The sequence below is a fragment of the Ambystoma mexicanum genome, chromosome 9 (genome assembly GCF_040938575.1).
Source record: "Ambystoma mexicanum isolate Mex_15411 chromosome 9, UKY_AmexF1_1, whole genome shotgun sequence".
NCBI classification, from domain to species: Eukaryota; Metazoa; Chordata; class Amphibia; order Caudata; family Ambystomatidae; genus Ambystoma; species Ambystoma mexicanum.
Window position 1 is genome coordinate 698219306 of NC_090931.1, and position 20933 is coordinate 698240238.

Below are 20933 nucleotides of genomic sequence, written 5' to 3' on the forward strand. Positions count from 1 at the left end.
AACAAATGAAAAGACCAGGAAACAATCCTTCTCAAGCTATGCATCCCAATACTAGAACAACACCCCTCCACCCACCAATCATCCCTGCACCTTCAATCCTACCCTGCCAGAAAGGAACTAAAAACACATCCCTTCACCAGTCCCCGCTAAAACCTCTGCAGGGCACAGTGGCCCACAGAAAACTCACTCTCTCTTCCTTCCATACGGGAAGCATGATCTTAGATAGTGCCCCCTCTTGAACTGCAAATAATCTTGAATCATCCGACCCCTTGTGCAGCACTTTGCATCCCTGTGCAGCACTCACTAGGGGTATGCACTATAGATACCGATTAATACATACGTGTATATTCTTCAATGAAAGCTCAAGGCTGAGGTATGTTGATACACATTTATTGATAACAGGCACAAACACCCATATATAAATGCTACCCATGACATTCCATAGCACTTGCAACGAGCAGTACCAGGGTAGGAATTGCTGCTGCTCACTACCCATAATTGATACCCTTGTTCAAATGACTAGTTTAATAAATGAAACGTTTAAGTGCACTTAGAACACATATATAAGCCCTAACAAGTCGCCTCGTGTTGCCACAAGCTGTATATACACACACCCTCATTTGGAGTCTGGGGGCAGTAAGCCCTGTGCTTCTGATACATAAATTCCCGGGACCACCGGGTAAAATATGTCTTTTGTTCCAGCTCTGTTCACTCTAGAGGGCAGGTAAAGCACTTAAATGTTTAATGGAACTTTGCTCCAATCATGGCAAAATGCCTAAAATCTACTGTATGTATTTATTTGGCGGGTTGCAGTTCTTTTAAACTGTTCACACATTACATTCAAATAATTACATAACTTCAATACAATTCATACCAATTTCATTTCGTCCGAATGAAAACATCATCATTCATTTTACTAACTCTATTTAAAATTAGTAGAATTACATAGAAATCTAATTTACAAAAATCAAATGTAACCAGGCAGTTGTTTACATATCTCCTATTTGCTAACAATGATATTCTATTCAGTGTATCACCCACACATAAGAGGTACAACTATTTGCTGTTTAGGTTCTTCACCACCATGTCCCAAAGTCTACAGTGGCACAGAAGTGACAACGGCTCCAAAACAATTCAGTTATTTCATAATCTAAGTTGTGCAGATCTGCCCAGATATAATACATATTCACGAGCCAGCGTTATACATTGTGTAAGTGCATGTCTGCTAGTTTCACCGTTACAGTGTATTAACACATTCTGCAATATCTTTGGTCTCTAGTGATGCCATTTCTGGATCCACTCACTGTCCAAGTTGGCAACTGGTTCAATCTTATTCTTAGCATCATTATAAACCTTCTCAGATGGGGCGGGGAATATTGCATCAGGCTATCCTAAATCCAAAAGGCAAATTGGCAAATGTGCTCAGAGCGTTTCATCGTGCCATGTGTTTGTAACTTTGAATCCAGTCCCAATCTACTTGATATAAAGCGTCTTGTTTTATGGGCGTTTGAAGTATACCAAGTCTCACTGCTTTGAACAAGCAGTGGGGCTTTTTTTCTGAAAGGGATTTCAAACCATTGAGCTTGTTGAAGAGAATTATTTTGAAATAACACGTTTGATATCATTTGCATGAAAGAACAGCCGCTCATATCTGGCCATATTAACCTACATCCTTTACAGCATTAACTTGGGCTTGTTCGACAGAAGCCGCAGAGTCTCCGCGCAGAAACTGATGTATTAATATGGAGGCGTATAAACCTGTCTCCACACTGCGACTTAATATGAATTCAATATTTTGTCTTGCTGCATATATTTTGTCTTGGCCCTTTAATGGCTTTTCTGACCTTGGACAATGTTCGGCGTTGGGCATTTAATCTGTTCTCACGTCTCGAATTAGCCGGCGCTGGTATTCCGGCCGCAAATCAATCGGCAAGCACGTTTTGTGTGGTAGGTCTCAGAGGGCATCATTAATATTCTCTGTTCTTGAAAAAGAGCTTACATCTAAATCTCTTATGTGGCCCGTAGAGTATATGGTTTAACTGGTCTCTTTGACTCTGCGACTTGAAAGCATTAGTAGATATTCCTTGTAAATCGCAGGGCTAGAGAGCGGTGATAAAACAGCGGGCTACTTTTAACGTTAATGAATTAGAAAGTCCACATTTAAAAAGCTGCTCATGGCAGATAGTCCCTGATTTGGGGCTATGTGCATGCTGAATAGAAGAAACTTGCTGTCGCTAAGAAGCGAAAAGAACCTGTTAACCATCTTCGAAACTGACAAAGAGAGAGTCTAGATTGGGGGAGCACATGACAGAGGCCTCCACCCCGGCCCCAGTGTGAGCAGAGCACCTTCACATGGTGGTTATCAGCGTGAAAGATCTTTACCAAATCTCAGCAAGGCACATACACTAATTCTTAACCTCCAATATGAAAAGCTCCCCCCATCAACTGTTCCCTTAAGGTGTGCATGGTGGTCTATACCAGTGCTAGGCAACTGTTCCCTTAGGGTGTGCATGGTGGTCTATACCAGTGCTAGGCAACTGTTCCCTTAGGGTGTGCATGGTGGTCTATACCAGTGCTTGGCAACTGTTTCCTCAGGGGTGTGCACAGTGGTCTATACCAGTGCTAGGCAACTGTTTCCTTAGGGGTGTGCATGGTGGTCTATACCATTACCAGGCTTTTTAGAAACAATTGGGAATGTTGGTGAGTCAGTCTATGGAGAATCTTGATTGTGGTGCCACATTGTGGGCCCAGTGACAAGCGCTTCAGGGTTGGGAAGGATTCCCTCAAGAAAGGGCAGCCAAAAGAAACTGATGGCAAGTTGCCTGATGTATGGACCATTGTGTTAGCATGCACTGACTCAGGAACAAGGTCATTTTATGCCACTTCGTGCAAAAACTAGTTCAACTTGAAAATACTAACACAAGGCAGGAAAGAATGTAGCCAAAGTGAAGAAAAGAGCAAAATATGTTGTGGCAAACTGGAAGAAGGACTCAGACTACAGCGGATCATGTCTCGACTTGATTTATTTGAATGAAAGAAAATGCCTGCATAGGGGCTTGTTGCGACTGTCCCTGGGGTGGATTCATTTGTGTTTGTCCCTGCTGTGGCATTTGCTGTACTTGCGGTGCTTGTGCCTGATAAGATGTGTGATCTTGGGCAAAGCCCTCTCTGGCGTGTGTGCTTTATGGCGAAGGATAAGTGGTCCCCCCTCTGGAAAATTGGCCATTTTGTACATTCCCTTGGCTCCCGCGCACGCGTGCAATGTGTCCTGTCATTCCACAATTCCAACATACTGGAGGAACCCTTCTGTTAATCCCTCCTTGGTTATATCCTCCTTGAGCATTCTGGTTCTCATTCTGTGTATTTTGAAACCCACCTTGGTTGTTCTAAAATCCAACTCCTCTTCCCCTATAACTCATACCTCTGCCTCGTGGTGTAAACCCATACCCACCTTGGTCCATCGGGCGCAGATTATTTGCCAGCAAGGTACCCATTGTTTCCTGCATTCCCATTCCTTCTCCGCTTGTCAGTACTGCTCTTTCTATGGCACATTTTGACAACTTTTTCTGAACTAACTTGGCTTCCTAAATCTTTCTATTCTCATCTTTCTTGTTGTTCTTTTCTTGTAATAACCAACAATGTTGTACTATTGTCCACTGTTTCTCAGCCCATGGCTTTGCTTCGATCCCCACTTGTTTTGTCTCTGTACTGGCTCAGGCAACCCCTGACATAAAACGTGGTAAAATAATGCCACTGTCTTTTCCCATGGTTCGCGGGTTTCAAGCTGCCATTTTTCCTGTATATACTGAATGTAAGCAATAGGGTCTTCATCATCTTTTCTTTTTTGTATCATAATTGCACCCATTCCTGATGTGTCAGGATACTGTAACCTGATAGCCCTCCAAACATCTGCTCTACAATTATTTTAAATGGCACTCCATCATGCGCAGTGTTCAGTGCATTCACACTTGAATATTCTGCTGTTCTCCATATCTCATCTCATCAGCCCTTTCTCCAAGAATGGCTGCCAGGAGACCTTTTATGTTGCCTATGGCCAGCGTATTTCCTCCTGCCATTTCCTCTAATTTGTATATACACTTCCCAGCCCCCAAGTTAAACTAGGAAGCTTACATTTTAAGTTATCTTTGTCCATCTGTGGCCACGGAATGTATTGCGGTATTGCGCCCCCTTTTTCTAACAAAGGAAACTGTGTGAACACCATCCCATATTCAGATCCTACTATTAGCCACATGTATTGCGAAAGAGGGCTGTGACCTTGCTATTCGGAGCATCTAACCAGGTTATGATGTTGGAGACAAACTGGATTCTAGCTTGTGCTCTGCCCATTCCTTGACAAAAAGTGAGGAGTCACCTGGAGGCTTGAGTTTATTATTATTTGGGTAATGTTTGTATTTATAATGTTTTATTTCATTTCACCATCATATTAGAGCACAGCACAATCATGGTGTTAATTTTCCTCTTATAGGAAGGTTTAATAATATTACAGTTTTTATTGGATTTAAGGAATTTTGATTATGCTTACTATTAAAAGTTGGTATTTGCCACTGTACGATGCTATATATAAAATAAAATAAATAAATATTACTAAACTACAATATTTTTAAACAGTTCTCATGGGATGCCAACCTCTTGGTTAGCATTGCACCTTTCATCCTTTATCTGTCCCTCATATGAAGGTCAGGTCCAGGACGCACAACATTAACGTTCTCTTCTGGCCTGTCACAGAGAACTAAAATATGATTGATATGCTCCCCAGTCAGCTATAGCTCTGAGACAGGTAGGGACACCCTCCTCCTCCTACGTATGCCCAGTGTACAATGCAGTCTGTAAGTGTTTGGGGTTCATATACTGTAGAATACAAGGCACATGGTCAATAAATATCCTCAAAAGGGGTCATCGTCACTGACATTCTCTAGAGACTCCCCAAATATGTCCTTAATGATGAAATCCTCAACCACATCATTTTCCTCTCAAGAAGTCAACCAAGAAAAGCTTTTCAGCAACCACCATCCCAACATCCATCTTGCCTTCCAATCCTTCCTCCCTAGTTTACAAGCGGGACATATTGCTTCCGCTTAGACATTAACCAATAAATGGGTCTACCTGACACCCATAGCACACCGGTATTGAGCAACACTGTCATTGAACAAGACCTCAACATTGCATATATAATACACAGCTCAAGAACCTCATGCCCCAGACCAACTCCTTCATGTTCACCATTCCCATTCTCTCCTCTTCCCACTTCTTATGAAAACATATCAAAATGCATCCAACTCAGGCCCAGGGTAAATCTCTTCTCTGAGCACATCAGGACTCTTGCCCTAGACCCCATCTCCTCTCTTTCGCAATGGTCCAGACATCCTATGCTAAACACAAGGGCGTCTTTACAGCAACTTGTATGACTGTTGCCATTGCCTCAATCTACCTCCAAGACACCCAAACCGGCGTAAGTGCAACAATGACCAGAACCCCAAAACTTTTTTTCCTTTTATACAGAGCTTTATTTGGATTCACTGGACTTCTGAGCAATAATAGGTGTTATTGTTGCCCGTTTTAATGGTATCCAATGTTTCAATCTCGTAAGGTTAAATAACTTTGTTAACTTGCTGCCGGTATTCACATTTTACAAGTGCAGGATGGCCGCCTGTTCCAAGGCATGGCCTATCTGCCTGGCAGTTACACTATTGCCAAAACCATCTTGCTGTCCCGCCTCTGCAATTATGGCATCATATGCAGTGCCTGGTCGTGGTTTTGATTCTTTGTGTATAACCGCTCTCAAGCTGTTCTCTTCCTGTCTACTCCTCTAACCCTTGTTTAATTCCCTTAGGGTTCCAGAGGCTTCCTCCCTTTTTCCTATCTTGTTCAATCTCTGTGATCAACCTTGTGCCCCCCTCAACACCAGTTTGTATTTTATTTTTCAAATAGGCTGACGACACCCAGCTCCTATTCTGTTTTGATGGGAAGCTGGGCTGCACAGCCTATACATTCCAACTCTTCATCTTATCCATCTCCACCTCGAAGAACAGTAACTCATTCCAACATAACTCTGATAAAATGGAAATGTACACCGTAACTTCCAGAAAGCAGAAAGCTTTTGGGTTCTTCTATCTGGACCCCCCCCCCTCTACCCCACACCCTCTTGGGGAGTCTGTCCGACTCCTGTTCCTGCTGTGTTAAGTTTGACAATGTTCTTACTTTCAGCCCCTAAATCACTCAGCTCACTACCTCTTGCCACTACTACCTCTGCCTTCGCCCTCATATCTTTCTATTTCTCTCCCTCTCTGCCCACATCTCTGCTACCCCTGCCCACACTTAATCTCACTTGGACTATACTAATTCTCTACATCTTGGCCTTCCCGCAAACTCCAGTAAACTTATTTAGGTCTTGCAAAATGCAGCTGTCTGTCTCATTTTTAACCTCTACCATTCTACCCATATTTTATATACATTGTATCTGAATTCCTCTCCTCCAGGATTAAGTGTTATACTCCTTCTGGTCGTCACCGCTAACCAGCTCCTCTCTTGTTTAGAGCTCTGTGGCAGTGTAATCACGAAACAGGGCCTAGACATTCCGAGAGACATCCCCACCCAATTCGCCAAACTGCTTCAACTTCCCAAAATCACCTATCCCCTAACAGCTAGGACTACTAACACTCCATTGATATTGAGCGGTTTGAATCAAGGTCCTCCTTTGTTCCCTCCAAGTGACATATGATTCTACTTTGAGGCGACTCCAGCTACAATGTGCCGGTTCTATGTGAAAAAGTTGATGAGCGAAAAAGTCGCCAAGGAGTCGATTTTTTTACCTGCCACCCAAAAAGCCTTCCCCAACATATTCTATGAATGGTTTCAACTACTATTATATCCTCCAATCATAGAATATTTGGGGAAAGTGCTTGATTTTCCGAAGAGTGCAAATTTGGGGAAAGGCTGCTCCTTGTAACCTTTTCCTCTACAACTTTATTACTAGATACCCAATGGGCCTTCAACCTATCAAGGTTTTTCACAATGAGAAACAGCATAATAGCATTGGACCAGAACTTATGCCATTTCAGAGACTTATTCTAACAGACCTTTAAGATATCAAATATAGATCCATGCAACATTATCAAAGAGGAGCAGTAGGTCTGTGGAACCCTGGGAAGCACCTAAGACATATCTTAGCACGACACTGACAGATAAAGGAGGAGGTATTTTGGTCCTGAAGATCAGTTACTATCGCCTTGAACTTGGACAAATAATCAACAAGCCCTTGCAATTTGCTGAGTGGTACTATATTATTCCATTAAGCAGTGACCACTCTCATTTCCACTTGCACGACATTCGTATTGTGGAAGGCAGGCAGCATCTGTAGCTTTGCCTGTGGAGGAGTCACACAGGAAGCAGATACTCATAAACTACATACAAACCTCATATTCCCAAGGTGACACTTTGTTAACAACATGTTTTGCCAGAATGTGGTGGGCACCTGACCACCAGTGCTCTTCAAGCAGAGAGCTGTACCTGCTTCTTCAAGTGGACACCTGCCTCTAATTTATAATGAAACCAGTACAATGTCGTGACTGGCTCAAAGAGCTGCACCTAACACATGGGACATGCCAGAATAAGGGCCCAAAATACATATCTAGTTGGGTCGCCCACTTTCAACCACTGTACTCCTAAAGGTGAACAATGGCAAGCTGCCTCCATCTGGAAATGGCGATTCAAAAGTGTTATGGCAAATCAAGTCCTTACATTATGGACCAACCTACTGGACTGTTTGTGAAATAAAGAAGAGCTCCTCAAATTTAAGCAGGTCTTCATTCAAAAACCTAGATTCTGGCACCAAATCTACTCAGATTCCTCTTCTGTTGGCCTTGTTAGTGAACTTAACGCAAGAATTAAACTTTGATTCAGCTGTGAACAGGCTAATTTTTAAGGCCTACTCCATGTTCCCGCCCTGTAGTGGGGGTCATTTTCTAGTTCTCAGGGCAGAAAGAAGTGTAAAAATTAGGCGTAAAAGGATTACACCAGTGTTTATACTTGTTTATACACTCTGGTTAATTTTTAAAAAAAATGTTTTCAGGCAGAGTGTGGAAGTTTCATTTCCGCTTTCCCTTCCAGCTTCACCTGCAATACCATGTGGGATTTGTCAGCATGAGATTATCATGCAGGCCTATAACAAATGTATGCCTAAGGAAACCACCTGCTTCTAGCACCTGCTAAATGCAGGCGAAGCCACCTGCTTCTAGCACCTGCTAAATGCAGGCAGATTCCATTGCATTCTATCGTAATTTCCCTCTGCTGAGAGTAAACAGCAGGCAGCATTTACACTTTTTGTAAAATGGATCATACAAATAAGGCCTTAAGGTGATGTAGCCTGTTTTTATGCTTTGGGTTTGCACTCCGGTTTGCAAAGGATGAAAACTGCATGGTGGGGACCGTGCAGCATGTAAGTGCCAGCATTGACGGTCCTCTCCATGGGATATTTTCGAAAATAAAATACATAATCCCAAAATATCGAATTTATTTTTTCTTTCACCCCATTTCACTGCATATGTGTGCGGGGGGGCACCCACCCTAACACCCCCTCCCCATACCACTCCACATGTTTTATTAACTTTATCCCCCCACACATATATTGTATGCAGTTAAAGGGGGCATCCGAAATTCAGCTTTTTGGGATTCAAATTTATAGGTAATACCCTCCCCGGGCAATTAGCTCTTCTAGTAAAATGACCCCCCTCTCTCTCCTGGTGCTTTCCTCCCATTCCATCCCCCTTCCTCCTCTTTCTCCTCAGCCCTGGTACCCAGAAGGTACCTGTTTTGAGTGTGGCACGAAACAAACCCCCAATAAATGAAAACCAATCGATAGCTTCAGAAGGCCACAGTCAAACCTATCTAGGAATGTGGCAAACCACATGGAGACAACCTTTTATCAAACACCACTGTGTGATTATTTGTTAACCTGTTTCTATACCATTTTGTTCATAGATACGTTGGATGCAATTGGACCGTTTTTTCTCTAATTATTGGAAACATTCTCATGATCGCTTCACCACTGATGTTGTACTTTGTGGGAAACATTTTGAAGGTGGGTTGACCAAAAAGTGTTCATTGCATGGAGGGGACCACCTATGTTTGCACTTTCAAGCTATTTGTGTCAGTTGCACCTAGAAGTGCAAATTTATTTTTAAATCTGTCAAAAACGTGCACTTTTTCGCACTTCATAGAGCAAAACGTGTAAATGTGTCCACTTCGTCCTTTTCACAATTGACACTTGCGGGGGCGTTTACAATGGGCTTCTATATAATGTGCCTGCTTTGAGCGTGTACAAAAGAACAGGCGGGATCCATAGGGATCCACTGGTTTTTCGATAGCATAAAAATGGGATGTGATGTTAAAACTTTTTTTTTATTGGAAGGTGGAGATTACGGTGCAGGCAAACATTTACGTTTCAGTGAATAAACAGCTGCACCTGCCAAAGGCTACAAAATGCCCTATGTGTCTGGTTTTACACCTCTTTTTTCTCTCCCGGGGACTGGCAAATAAGGGTGTATTTTCGTTGCCAGACTAGGAATTACAAAAATCCTTCCTTACACGATTGTTAAAAAAGCCGACATTTGACCACAAGATTCTTGCTAACTATCGTCCGATAGCCGGCTTGTTATGGCCTGCTAAAATCTTAGAAAAGGTGGTGACAAGGGAAATCCAGACACACATAGATGAACAGAAGATCCTCGACTGTTTTCAGTCGGGCGCAGACCGGCACAAGGTACTGAAACTGCCCTGGCAAGGTCTGGGACAAACTTCTGGGGGCTGCAGATGAAGGTACTGTCAGCATTCTTTTCATGCTGGACCTGTCAGCGGCCTTTGATACAGTGGACTTTGATATCCTAATCTCAAGACTGTCATCAGTGGCACATGTTTCAGAAGAAGCCATGAGATGGTTTGTGTGGTTTTTATCTGATCGCACCCAACGGTGAAGATCAGCGACTGCCTTTCTGAGACAGTGCCGGTCGAGTGCGGGGTACCCCAGGGGTCTTCACTTTCGTCCCTATTGTTCAATATTTATATTCGAATCTTGATAACCATTCTGTCAGATTTTGGGTTGTCATACCATTCATTTGCGGATGACACCCACATTTACGTGCGACTGAACCAACCAGCGGAAGCAGTAAATACTGTGCTATCCTGTGCAATTAAAATCAAGGACTGGATGCTCGAAAACAAACTTCCGTTGAACCTGGCAAAAACCGAGGTTATTGCACTGGGTACAAGGAGGTTGATACGGGACTTGGTTCATACTACTCCATGCCCCTCTCTTTTTGGTGCCCCACATAAGCATGTAGATACTGTAAAAAAACCTCGGCTGTATTTGGCAGTCCAGTATGCATTGTAATTTGCAGGTCAACCAGATGGTAAAATCAGTCTATTGTCAACTGAGGCTTCTAAAACTTATGATGCCTCTAATTGCAGTGAAGGACCGCCCAACTGTGGTTGGAATGTTAATAAATGCCAGGCTGGACTACTGCAATGCTCTTCTTATGGGGGTGCTGTTTTTTTCATTGAGCAGAAGGGCCGCAATCTCCCAATTCAGAAGGCAGATACACTGGCTTCCAGTGTCTCAGAGGATCCTTTTTAAAGTACTCTGTCTGATGTTTAAGTGCATCCATGGGATGGCACCAGCCTATCTGAGTGCTAAAATCCAGCTGTACCGCCTCCAGAGACAATTGCGCTCCTTAGATCAGCATCTTTTGCAAATCCCTAGTGTCAGAACGACTACATGGGGTGAGCGACGGTTTTCCGTCCTTGGTCCCCGAATGTGGAATGATCTCCCACTGAATCTTCGACTTCTGGAATCCTTAACAATTTTTAGCAAAAAATTGAAAACATTTCTGTTTGCCTAGTGCAGCTCCTTACTGTCAGCTCGAACCCCTGTTACACTGCAACAAATTATGTAAGAACATCTCTGCACCTAGATGTATCTGTGCCTGGTCCCCTCGTGGGTATGCGCTATACAAATTCCTAAATCAAATCAAATGCAGATCTTAACTTGAATTGTCTTTTTGTACTCCAACGGAACAAATGATACATGCAACTAAAAAATATATACCTCTTCCTTTCAGAGAGTACTTAATTGCTTAAGGCCTGGAAACTCTCCTTTGGAGTATCTCTGAAAGGCAGTCCCATGTGGCAAGACTTTAGCTAGACCGCCTGCAAAGTATTCCCAGAGGTTTTGCAAATGTAACTCAAGGTATTAATGAAAGATTGGGGACTAACTTGTTAGTAAGCACTCCCATTTTTTGCAATGTGGGGCACATTCAAAGGCCCCAAACCGAAGTCCCTTTCACATGAACAGTAGGATTTTAAACCCTGAAACAAAAACGGTTTCATTTACAAAAATGGAACAATCAAAAATCCCTTTCACATGGAAAACAGGAACTGTAAACATTGACACCAAAAACTGCTGCCACAAGTGTGTGCAAATAAAAGCTATTTATATGTGAAAATGTATTACTGCTAACAGAAAAATGTCAGGGAAAAGACATGATGTGTGGGGTGACAAAAAGCAATGTATATTAGGTTTCGCCTACAAAACTACAGTGACATTTGAAAAGCCACTTTGTGTTCATGAAAAGAATGTCAGCCCAATACAAACCCTTTTGCTGGCTGTTATAAACTTCACAAGGAAATCTCCCACTCCCAGTCTGGATTTCACATCTCCCATCTAATTACCAACTGCAATAAAATGTCCTGCTAAAGGTGCCAAAATTCATTGTTCCCCAGACCTGCTGGTTCTGAGGGCATTCACTGCAAGGGAAGTTCCTCTTGGCTGGAGCATGACTAATATGTGTGAAAATGGGGGCAACAACTTCAAAGAGCAAACATCCAACACAAAGGAGACTGATAAGAAAATCTGGGAACAGGCTGACACAGTGAAAACAAATGGCCTGAAGGCAGGAGGAGGGCCATATGTGCCACATGAAGATTCACAATTAATTTAAAAGGACTATTTTAATTTAGGCCTTTTTCCCGGCAATCGTAAGGCAGATGGATTTAATCTATGTACCATTTTTTATGTAATTTCCAGGCGATTTTGGAGATATAAAATTCATCCACCTGTGACTCAGGGAACTGTAATGGCCAGTTAGACTAGGTTTCTGGCTGATCTGAACATATTCCAAATGTGAGTGTTGGTGAGCAGGTGGAGAATGAAATTAGGAATATGGGTAATAACTTACATATTCAAGGCTGTTATGCTTTATATGGAAATGGCAGAAGGGTAATACATGGTATGGACTTGGTGGTCAGTTTATCTAATTCCCTGTGATTAGCTGAATCAAAAAATATGTTTATTATGGCAGTTGCAATAAATAAAATACTAAAATACATAACTAGTTTTTGCCAAAAATTTGAAAGGAGAACAAATGGCGATTACAAATGGGAATTGCCATATGTTTCTCCAGCCTCCTAAACCAATCCTGATTTGGAGGCTGGCTTTGGGAGGAGATAAAAGGGTAGCTGCCCTATTCCAGTTGCAGGAATTGTTGTAGGGTATTTCCCCAAGATTGTAAATTGGTGGTGTAATCGCTGCTCTATAAGGAGTACTGTACTAAGAGAAAAGCACAGACAGACAAGAGAAGAGACAGACCATCAGGAAGGCTGCAGAAAGTTACCATCTGACAGCTGTAAGGAAACACCAGAGAAGATTGATGAGAGTGCATCTCGGTGGAGCTGTCTACTTCCAGGAAGGGGCCTCAAAGCTGACTAGGTCCAATAGTGGAGAGTTTGAGGCCATCTTTCAGATTGAAGTAACCATACCCCTGCCCTATGCTTCCAGAGTGTCCTGAGATGCTGTCAAACTAGAAATTATTTTGTGCCTATTGGCCTATTGGCCTACGCCAAGCTGCTAACAAGCTGCTTATAAACTACATGTGAATAAACTCGCATTGCAAGGTCCTGACCTTAGAAACCATGTAAACTGTCATTTTGGGTCAAGCCGCCATTTTAGGTTTTCTTGCTCTATAAAGTCACCATGTGAGCTAAAATGGTAGCTTATGTTATTCAGAACAGAACTCGATTGTCATGACCTCTGTACAGCTAATGTATAACTTGCCTGCAGGCCACTTGTTAGGGTCATGAGCTGAGACCTTGTCCATCTGCTGACCTGTGTGCAATGGATTACCTGTATCACCGAAACTGATCTATAATTGAATGAGAACACCTGCTTAACTACATTGTATAAATTAAGTCCCGCATTGTAATGTTAGGCCTAGAGCATACATTATTACAATTTCTTCTTGTTAATGTATAAACCTAAGATGAACTAGATTTGACCTGGCAAGGGAATCTAGAGCAGTAACTTATTTATGGAATGGTTAACCTGCAGAAAGGCTGGACAACAGGCTGGAGAAATGTATAAAAGACTGACTGTTTCAATGAATATTTGCACTCACTGAGCACACCGAACCACGCCGGAGTTCGCTGTGTTGTACTGAGGGTCGATAGCTATCTGAATTTTGTTCTGTTCTTTTGTAGCTGGATTCAGTATAAAAAAAAAGTACTTTGTATGTTCCTTTGTAACCTGTGTTTGGTGTGTTTCCTTTTTGGTTACCCTGCCTCATATTATTTCCTTGTTTTCACAATGCAGCTAGCTTTCCTGAACCTTAAACAGGGGCTTTCTATGTAAGTAGAACTGAGCCCTGGGAAACCAAAAGGTGGGGGAGTCCTGCTTGCTTTGAATCCTTTCCCTTTATAGTCGGTGGGTATAAATGGGGGATGGGTAAAACTATGTAGAGCCTTAGCATATTTAGCTAAAAATATTAATTTAATTAATTCCCCATTTGACAGAACACTACGGGGTGAATTTTGTTAAAATTAAAAAAAAAACAAAGCTCACTTCCCAGTGTGACTTGAGAATTATAGCCTTTAATTTAACTGGGTAATCCTTTTTGTCCTGCTGAACCCGACTTCTTTAAGGAAGAGGGGTGTCTTTGTACTTAAATCAGTCCAACCTTTCAGTCTGACATTCCTCAACACAGGCCTTCCAGTGGAGGGGGGAGTGAAATCCAAAATTCCCCAAATCATTCCTATTTTTCTGTCCGACTTCCCCAACACAGACCATATGGCGGGGTCTAAAAAACAAACCGCTAAATCACCCTGTGTTTATTTTAAACCAAAAGTGTGAGGAGAAATCATAGTTTCCATATATATTTGTACCAATCTTGAAATCCACTGCTAGCCCTTTAGGCCTGCTGGAAAATCAAAATCGCACAACACAATATGATAATTGCCTTCGTTATTGATCAGTGTAATTATTTCTTAAAGTGAAATTCGTAGCAAGTGAAGAATTGTGATTGTGTTCTTTGCAATTCACTTTTGCGATTTATTTATGCTGAAAGAAGTTTATTGTGTTGTGCCAAAGTTAAAGTGGTGCTTGACATTTTCTAGCTAATTTCTATTAATTTTAATTTAAATAAATAGCAATATATTTCCTATTTCCCGTACACTGGCCTGGTTCTTGGCTCATTGTTAGCTCAGGGGAGTGGGGTCCAATGGGCATGATATGTGTCTGAGCTAGGGCTAAAGAAAAATATCAGTTAAATAGCTTGTTGCATCACACCTTAAGTGGGGAAGGACAGAAATTGCTGTGTTAAGGGTGGCTTCTCAACAAACCATTACAGTAGCTATGGAAACTAAACTAAATTTAATTTGCCTGGGATCAGGCAATTTTATCAAGTGCAGATGTGAGAGTTACAACTCCGGTGTTCGCTATCCGCAACCTCCTCTCATTATGATTATTTGAGTGTAAAGCAGGGTTTTGCGTGCCATTCTGTCTGCAAATCCCTGTTTGATGAATGGGGATTTGTGTGCAGAATGGGATGCAAATCCCTGTTTTACACGCAAACAATTCCATGAATCAGGCCAACATTCTTAAGTATCCTAAAAGTCCTTTGCAAAAGAACCATTTTTTTTGTCATTTGTACTTAGCAAATGCAAACTCACCCCTCAAGGTTCACTCGTTGATGGAGCAATTCCGGTCCTAACAATCCGAGGAAGGAGGCGAACCACCAACGAAACTTCATCTTCCTGCAAGGAGAGAGCTCAGCTCAGAGCAGCATATACTAAGCCATAGTAAATAGTAAAAATATGTATTAAGCGCAACACTCTTTAGCTTTAAGGCAAGACATAAAATGGTACAAATCATAGACACAATAAAGCAAATGTAATGAAACAGAATTATTTACAGATATCACATTATAGCAGCCTGGGCAGCCTATAAAGCATTCGAACAGTAAAGATTGGGATGCTAATACCATTTGCGGGCATGGAACATCATGGCTTGGGTTACATTTTTGGTACCATTTTGCTGGCCATGGAACATCATGTACTGCGTTACATTGTCAGTGCCATTTTGCTGGCCATGGAACATCATGGACTGCGTTACATTGTCAGTGCCATTTTACTGGGCATGGAACATCATGGCCTGGGTCACATTGTCGGTACCATTTTACTGGGCATGGAACATCATGGCCTGGGTTACATTGTCAGTGTCATTTTACTAGTCATGGAACATCATGGCCTGGGTTACATTGTCGGTGTCATTTTACTGGGCATGGAACATCATGGACTGCGTTACATTGTCAGCGCCATTTCACTGGGCATGGACCATCATGGAGTGCGTTACATTGTCAGCACCATTTCACTGGCCATGGAGCATCATGGCCTGGGTCACATTGTCACTGCCATTTTACTGGCCATGGAACATCATGGCCTGGGTCACATTGTCGGTGCCATTTTACTGGGCAGGGAGCATCATGGACTGGGTCACATTGTCGGTGCGATTTTACTGGGCATGGAACATGGCCTGGGTCACATTGTCGGTGCCATTTTACTGGGCAGGGAGCATCATGGACTGGGTCACATTGTTGGTGTGATTTTACTGGGCATGGAACATCATGGCCTGGGTCACATTGTCGGTGCCATTTTACTGGCCATGGAACATCATGGCCTGGGTCACATTGTCGGTGCCATTTTACTGGGCAGGGAGCATCATGGACTGGGTCACATTGTCGGTGCGATTTTACTGGGCATGGAACATGGCCTGGGTCACATTGTTGGTGTCATTTTACTGGGCATGGAACATCATGGCCTGGGTCACATTGTCTGTGCCATTTTACTGGGCATGGAACATCATGGACTGGGTCACATTGTCGGTGTGATTTTACTGGGCATGGAACATCATGGCCAGGGTCACATTGTCCGTGTCATTTTACTGGGCACGGAATGTCATTTTACTGGGCACGGAACATCATGGCCTGGGTAACATTGTCAGTGCCATTTTACTGGGCATGGAATATCATGGCTGGGGTCACATTGTCGGTGCCTTTTTAATGGGCATGGAATATCATGGCCTGCGTCACATTGTCTGTGCCATTTTACTGGGCATGGAACATCATGGACTGGGTCACATTGTCGGTGTGATTTTATTGGGCATGGAACATCTTGGCCTGAGTGACATTGTCGGTGTCATTTTACTGGGCACGGAATGTCATTTTACTGGGTATGGAGTATCATGTCGGTGTCATTTTACTGGGCATGGAACATCATGGCCTGGGTTACATTGTCGATGCCATTTTACTGGGAACGGAACAGCATATCCTGGGTCACATTGTCAGTGCCTTTTAACTGGGCATGGAACATCATAGCCTGGGTCACATTGTCAGTGCCATTTTACTGGGTATGGAACATCATAGCCTGGGTCACAATGTCAGTGCCATTTTACTTGGTATGGAACATCATGGCCTGGGTCACATTGTCAGTGTCATTTAACTGGGCACGGAACATCATAGCCTGGGTCACATTGTCAGTGCCATTTTACTGGGTATGGAACATCATAGCCTGGGTCACAATGTCAGTGCCATTTTACTGGGTATGGAACATCATGGACTGGGACACATTGTTGGCGCCATTTCAGTGGGCACGGAACATCATGGCCTGGGTCACATTGTCGGTGTCATTTAACTGGGCACAGAACATCATAGCCTGGGTCACATTGTCAGTGCCTTTTACTGGGCACGGAACATCATGGCCTGGGTCACATCGTCGGTGCCATTTAACTGGGCATGGAACATCATAGCCTGGGTCACATTGTCAGCGCCTTTTACTGGACATGGAACATCATGGGTTCCATTGTCGATGTTGTATGCACGTTCTATTGAGCATAGTCTGCCATAGCTGACATGAATTCCGTTTCCAAGCCTGCCGTTGCTCTGCAAATCTGCTCCTCGGCTGTATCGCATACACTCACCGCATATTTTCTAATTATTGAATCGGGCATTAAAGGAATTGATCAAATGACAGACTTGAGTGGCGGCATGAAGGTCATGTGAAAATATATGCATTCCGCCTGCTTAATTGGTTTTACGGAATAATAGTGTGTGAACGGGGCGAGGCAGGATGCGGAAAGTCAGGGATCGGGGAGGAGAGAAGGAATGGGGGATTATGAAGGATCAGACAAGGAGCCTTCGGGGTTCCCTCGCAGCCCTGCAACCTTTTAGAGAATAAGGGGGGGGTCTGTGTGTTGTGCTTGGTGTGTGAAACCTTTCAGAGAATAAACATTGTGCTTCTGGTTTTTAGGGAGGGGGGTTGGGGGGGAGGGGTGTGTGTGTGTGTGTGTGTGTGTGTGTGTGTGTGTGTGTGTGTGTGGTGCGTGCGTGCGTGCGTGCATGCGTGCATGCGTGCGTGCGTGCGTGTGTGTGTGTCCTGTACCATATCACCCTAATGACATAACTGATAAAAAAGGGACATCATCAGTGTAATCACTTGAAACTCTACCTTTGAAATCCCCATTGACATTTGCATGAGGAATACAGTGTTTGCTCAGCTGCAGCCCTGTAACTCTAGTTAAGTGAATGCCATGTACTACACTCAATAGGAAACATGGAATGTCAGTGTGCCAACCGTGTGAAGTGTTCATCACGGAGGCGCACCACACATTGCCTGAAGCCTTCTGATTCTAGGCCGTGTTTGCCACACTGAATTGATAGCCTGCAGCTGTGCACTCTGTGTACCACTACCGGCAAACACATTCCTCCTTTGGCGGCGGACCATGCAGAGTGCATGTGCATGCCGCACATAGTGCACACACAGCATGTAGCTATGCATTTTTTGTACCACTTAGATACACCAAGGACAGCCCACAGCATTTGGATATAGACTATATCTAGAGAATGTGTGGTGTATGCGTGACCAACAGCCTCTAACCATGAAGTGCGTGTATCACAGGGATATTATTTTGTAACACATGGACATAGGCTACCCCACCTGTATGGCACTTGCCGGTAGTGTGATATCCCAGTAAAGACTAAGGCATTGGTCTTTGCATAAAACAGAGTACAGCAATATGCATTCTTATATGTGACAATTTATTTTTCAATTAATGATTTTTTAAAACCAGCCTATACGGGCTGCTGTATCTATGTCACCAATATTCAGCTCCTTTTTCAGGGAGAATTACATACAAAAGCCATCATATTGTATCTTCATATGACTAACAATTTGTAGTGCTAATAACTTGTGAGGGTTAGTATCCAAAGTGATTTATGATGTGGTTAAGCCACATACCACATCTATCTAGTCGACACTTCTGGTGTTTCTGGCACGAGCGGGGTAGTTGGCTGTGCTGGTGCCGTCTTCAGGACTTGGCAAGGGAGCGTGGAGGTATCTCTTGCAGACCCTTTTGGTGTGACATCTATGGGAGTGAGTGAAAACTAAAATCAGATATTGGTGTCTGTATGTAGGGATTCAACAAACCTACATGTTGTGCTGCGATATCGTCCTACCTGAGCCAGTTATTGGTAGTGTCACAGGTAAGTAGAAGAAACGTTCTGTTCTTCTTTAAAGGAGCATGTTGTGCACCTTTTGGGTCTTGAGCCTAATCAAGGTATTCTGGTCAATGGCCGTGTGGTTAAACTGTAAAGTTAATGGAGGCTATTAATCACCTTTAAATATTGTCAACCGATGGCTAGTTACGTTCTGTTGGAGATGCATTCATCAATGCGGGCTATTTAGAGTAATATCTAGCTGGGTTTAACATCCTTGCTTATGGATAGCCAGCATGTAGGTAATTACGCGGGTAGCATACACATTACGAGATCCTTCGGTTTACAAATGGCCGCAGGGCCGTGCGTTTAACAATTATACTGTGCGTTCCTTAATGCGTGGTATCCATTTTAACCCCCCTGGGATTCCAAAAAATGTGAGGTGGGTCTCCTGCTTAGACCGCGACACTAACGTCGGGTCTGGGGGCAGCACTGCTCTGTTAGGAGCGGTGGGCTTACCTGCATATGCTTCCTGCAGTGCGTAGCTCTGCTCGGGATAAGTGGTGCTTACCCGCGCATGCGTCTTTGTTATTAATGGACGCGTGGCGCGTAGCTAGGCAACCGCCGAGCGCATCGCGCATGCGCATGTTTCTAGTGCTCTCGGGTCGTCGGAATACTCTACGATCCAAGGGAGCTGTGTTGTTTGGCGGTGAACTCGACCCAAAGGGTGGAGTTATTCTATGATGTCTGATGTAAGATGAGTGCCTTTCAAATATGGGTGCACAAAGGGTGGGAAAACACGGGAGCTGAGTGTTATGCTTATGAAATCCAAATTCGTGCTTCCTATTACTGTATCGCGGGTCATGGACATTGTACATCACACACATCTCATGGAGAGTAACAAGTCGGGATCACATGATTGTCCTGGTGGCTTTACATCAACAGATGGAAAATATATCATTTATGGCACATGCAAAAATCCTTTGATCAATAACTCTTGTTGTCTTGCAGTGTGTGGGTGGTTACAAACGTATGCATGACATCTATCTTATTGGCTCGACAGTGGTACTGTATTGTAGGACTGGAAGGGTTGTCACATAATGATATTATTATACAAACAATGGACCATCGATTGCTCACCATGCCAAGTACATAAAACAGCAAGTGTGGGGGAGGGGCATGTTGACTCTCCTTGTAATCATAAGGAGCTTCTCAGTACTTCCCCCCAAATCCCTTTTAGTATATTTGTATCACCTACTTGCATAACATGGGTGTTAGCATGGTTGTATCTTGTTTTGTGAGCCCTTATTTTTAATATGTATTTCACCACTTTGTGATCTTGTGCACATTTCCCTTTCCATATCCTCTGCCTTTTGTCTCCCCATGACAGAATGGTCGGCCCACTGTCCCTGCACTCCACTTAAGTGTTCTTAGCTTTCAGATAGCTAGACTTCTCTTGTGGATTTTGACTTGTACCTTTGAACATCCTATGTTCAAAAAAGACAGTCACTTATGACTCTGACACCTTTGTTAAGAATGTTGTTCCTACATTTGCCTGAGACACTCAAGTTATCAGTTTGGACACAAATGAACACCTTGTCAGGAATGCGCATTTACATGCACAGGGCCTAATTCACAGAAGCATGTTGTAATGGCAAACCCCCATTTGAGTACACTCTGTGAAGAAGGGCCTAGGTAGTTCTGCCAAAGGATGTCAAATCCCACATGTCTGATCGTAGCCAGTCAGTTCTTCTGATCATGAGTCTATGTCTCTGGAAAACGTAAGTGAAAACCTATGGATGGGCACTCCCCTTACTTCGTAGACACCTGGGGAAGGTAATGATAAAAATCTGCAAAAATGATGTCTGATGAGTAACGTTACAATTGTTCTAATATTCTTTAGAAGTAATTAAATATCCACTAAGGCTTGAAAAGGAACCATTGATTTGTCCAGGCGAGTGAATCAATTACCTATTAACTTATTAATACAATCTGAAACGACACATACAAAACATTACATTCTAGAAATACAAAGACAAAATACTTTTGAAAAATACAAAAAGAACACTTCATTAAATAAAACACACAGATGGTCAAAATGTG

At 43.0% G+C, this 20933-nt stretch overlaps 1 protein-coding gene across 2 annotated transcripts in view; it reads right to left on the reverse strand.

The window, feature by feature from the left end:
• The window catches only part of CPO (carboxypeptidase O), a 326867-nt gene that overhangs the window by 280366 nt on the left and 25568 nt on the right, over positions 1–20933 (reverse strand). For both annotated transcript variants that reach the window (XM_069617334.1, XM_069617335.1), the window contains exon 2: positions 15013–15096. In XM_069617334.1, coding sequence (XP_069473435.1) covers positions 15013–15092 — 80 coding nt within the window. In that variant the 5' untranslated portion in view covers positions 15093–15096. The remainder of the gene's footprint in view (positions 1–15012; positions 15097–20933) is intronic.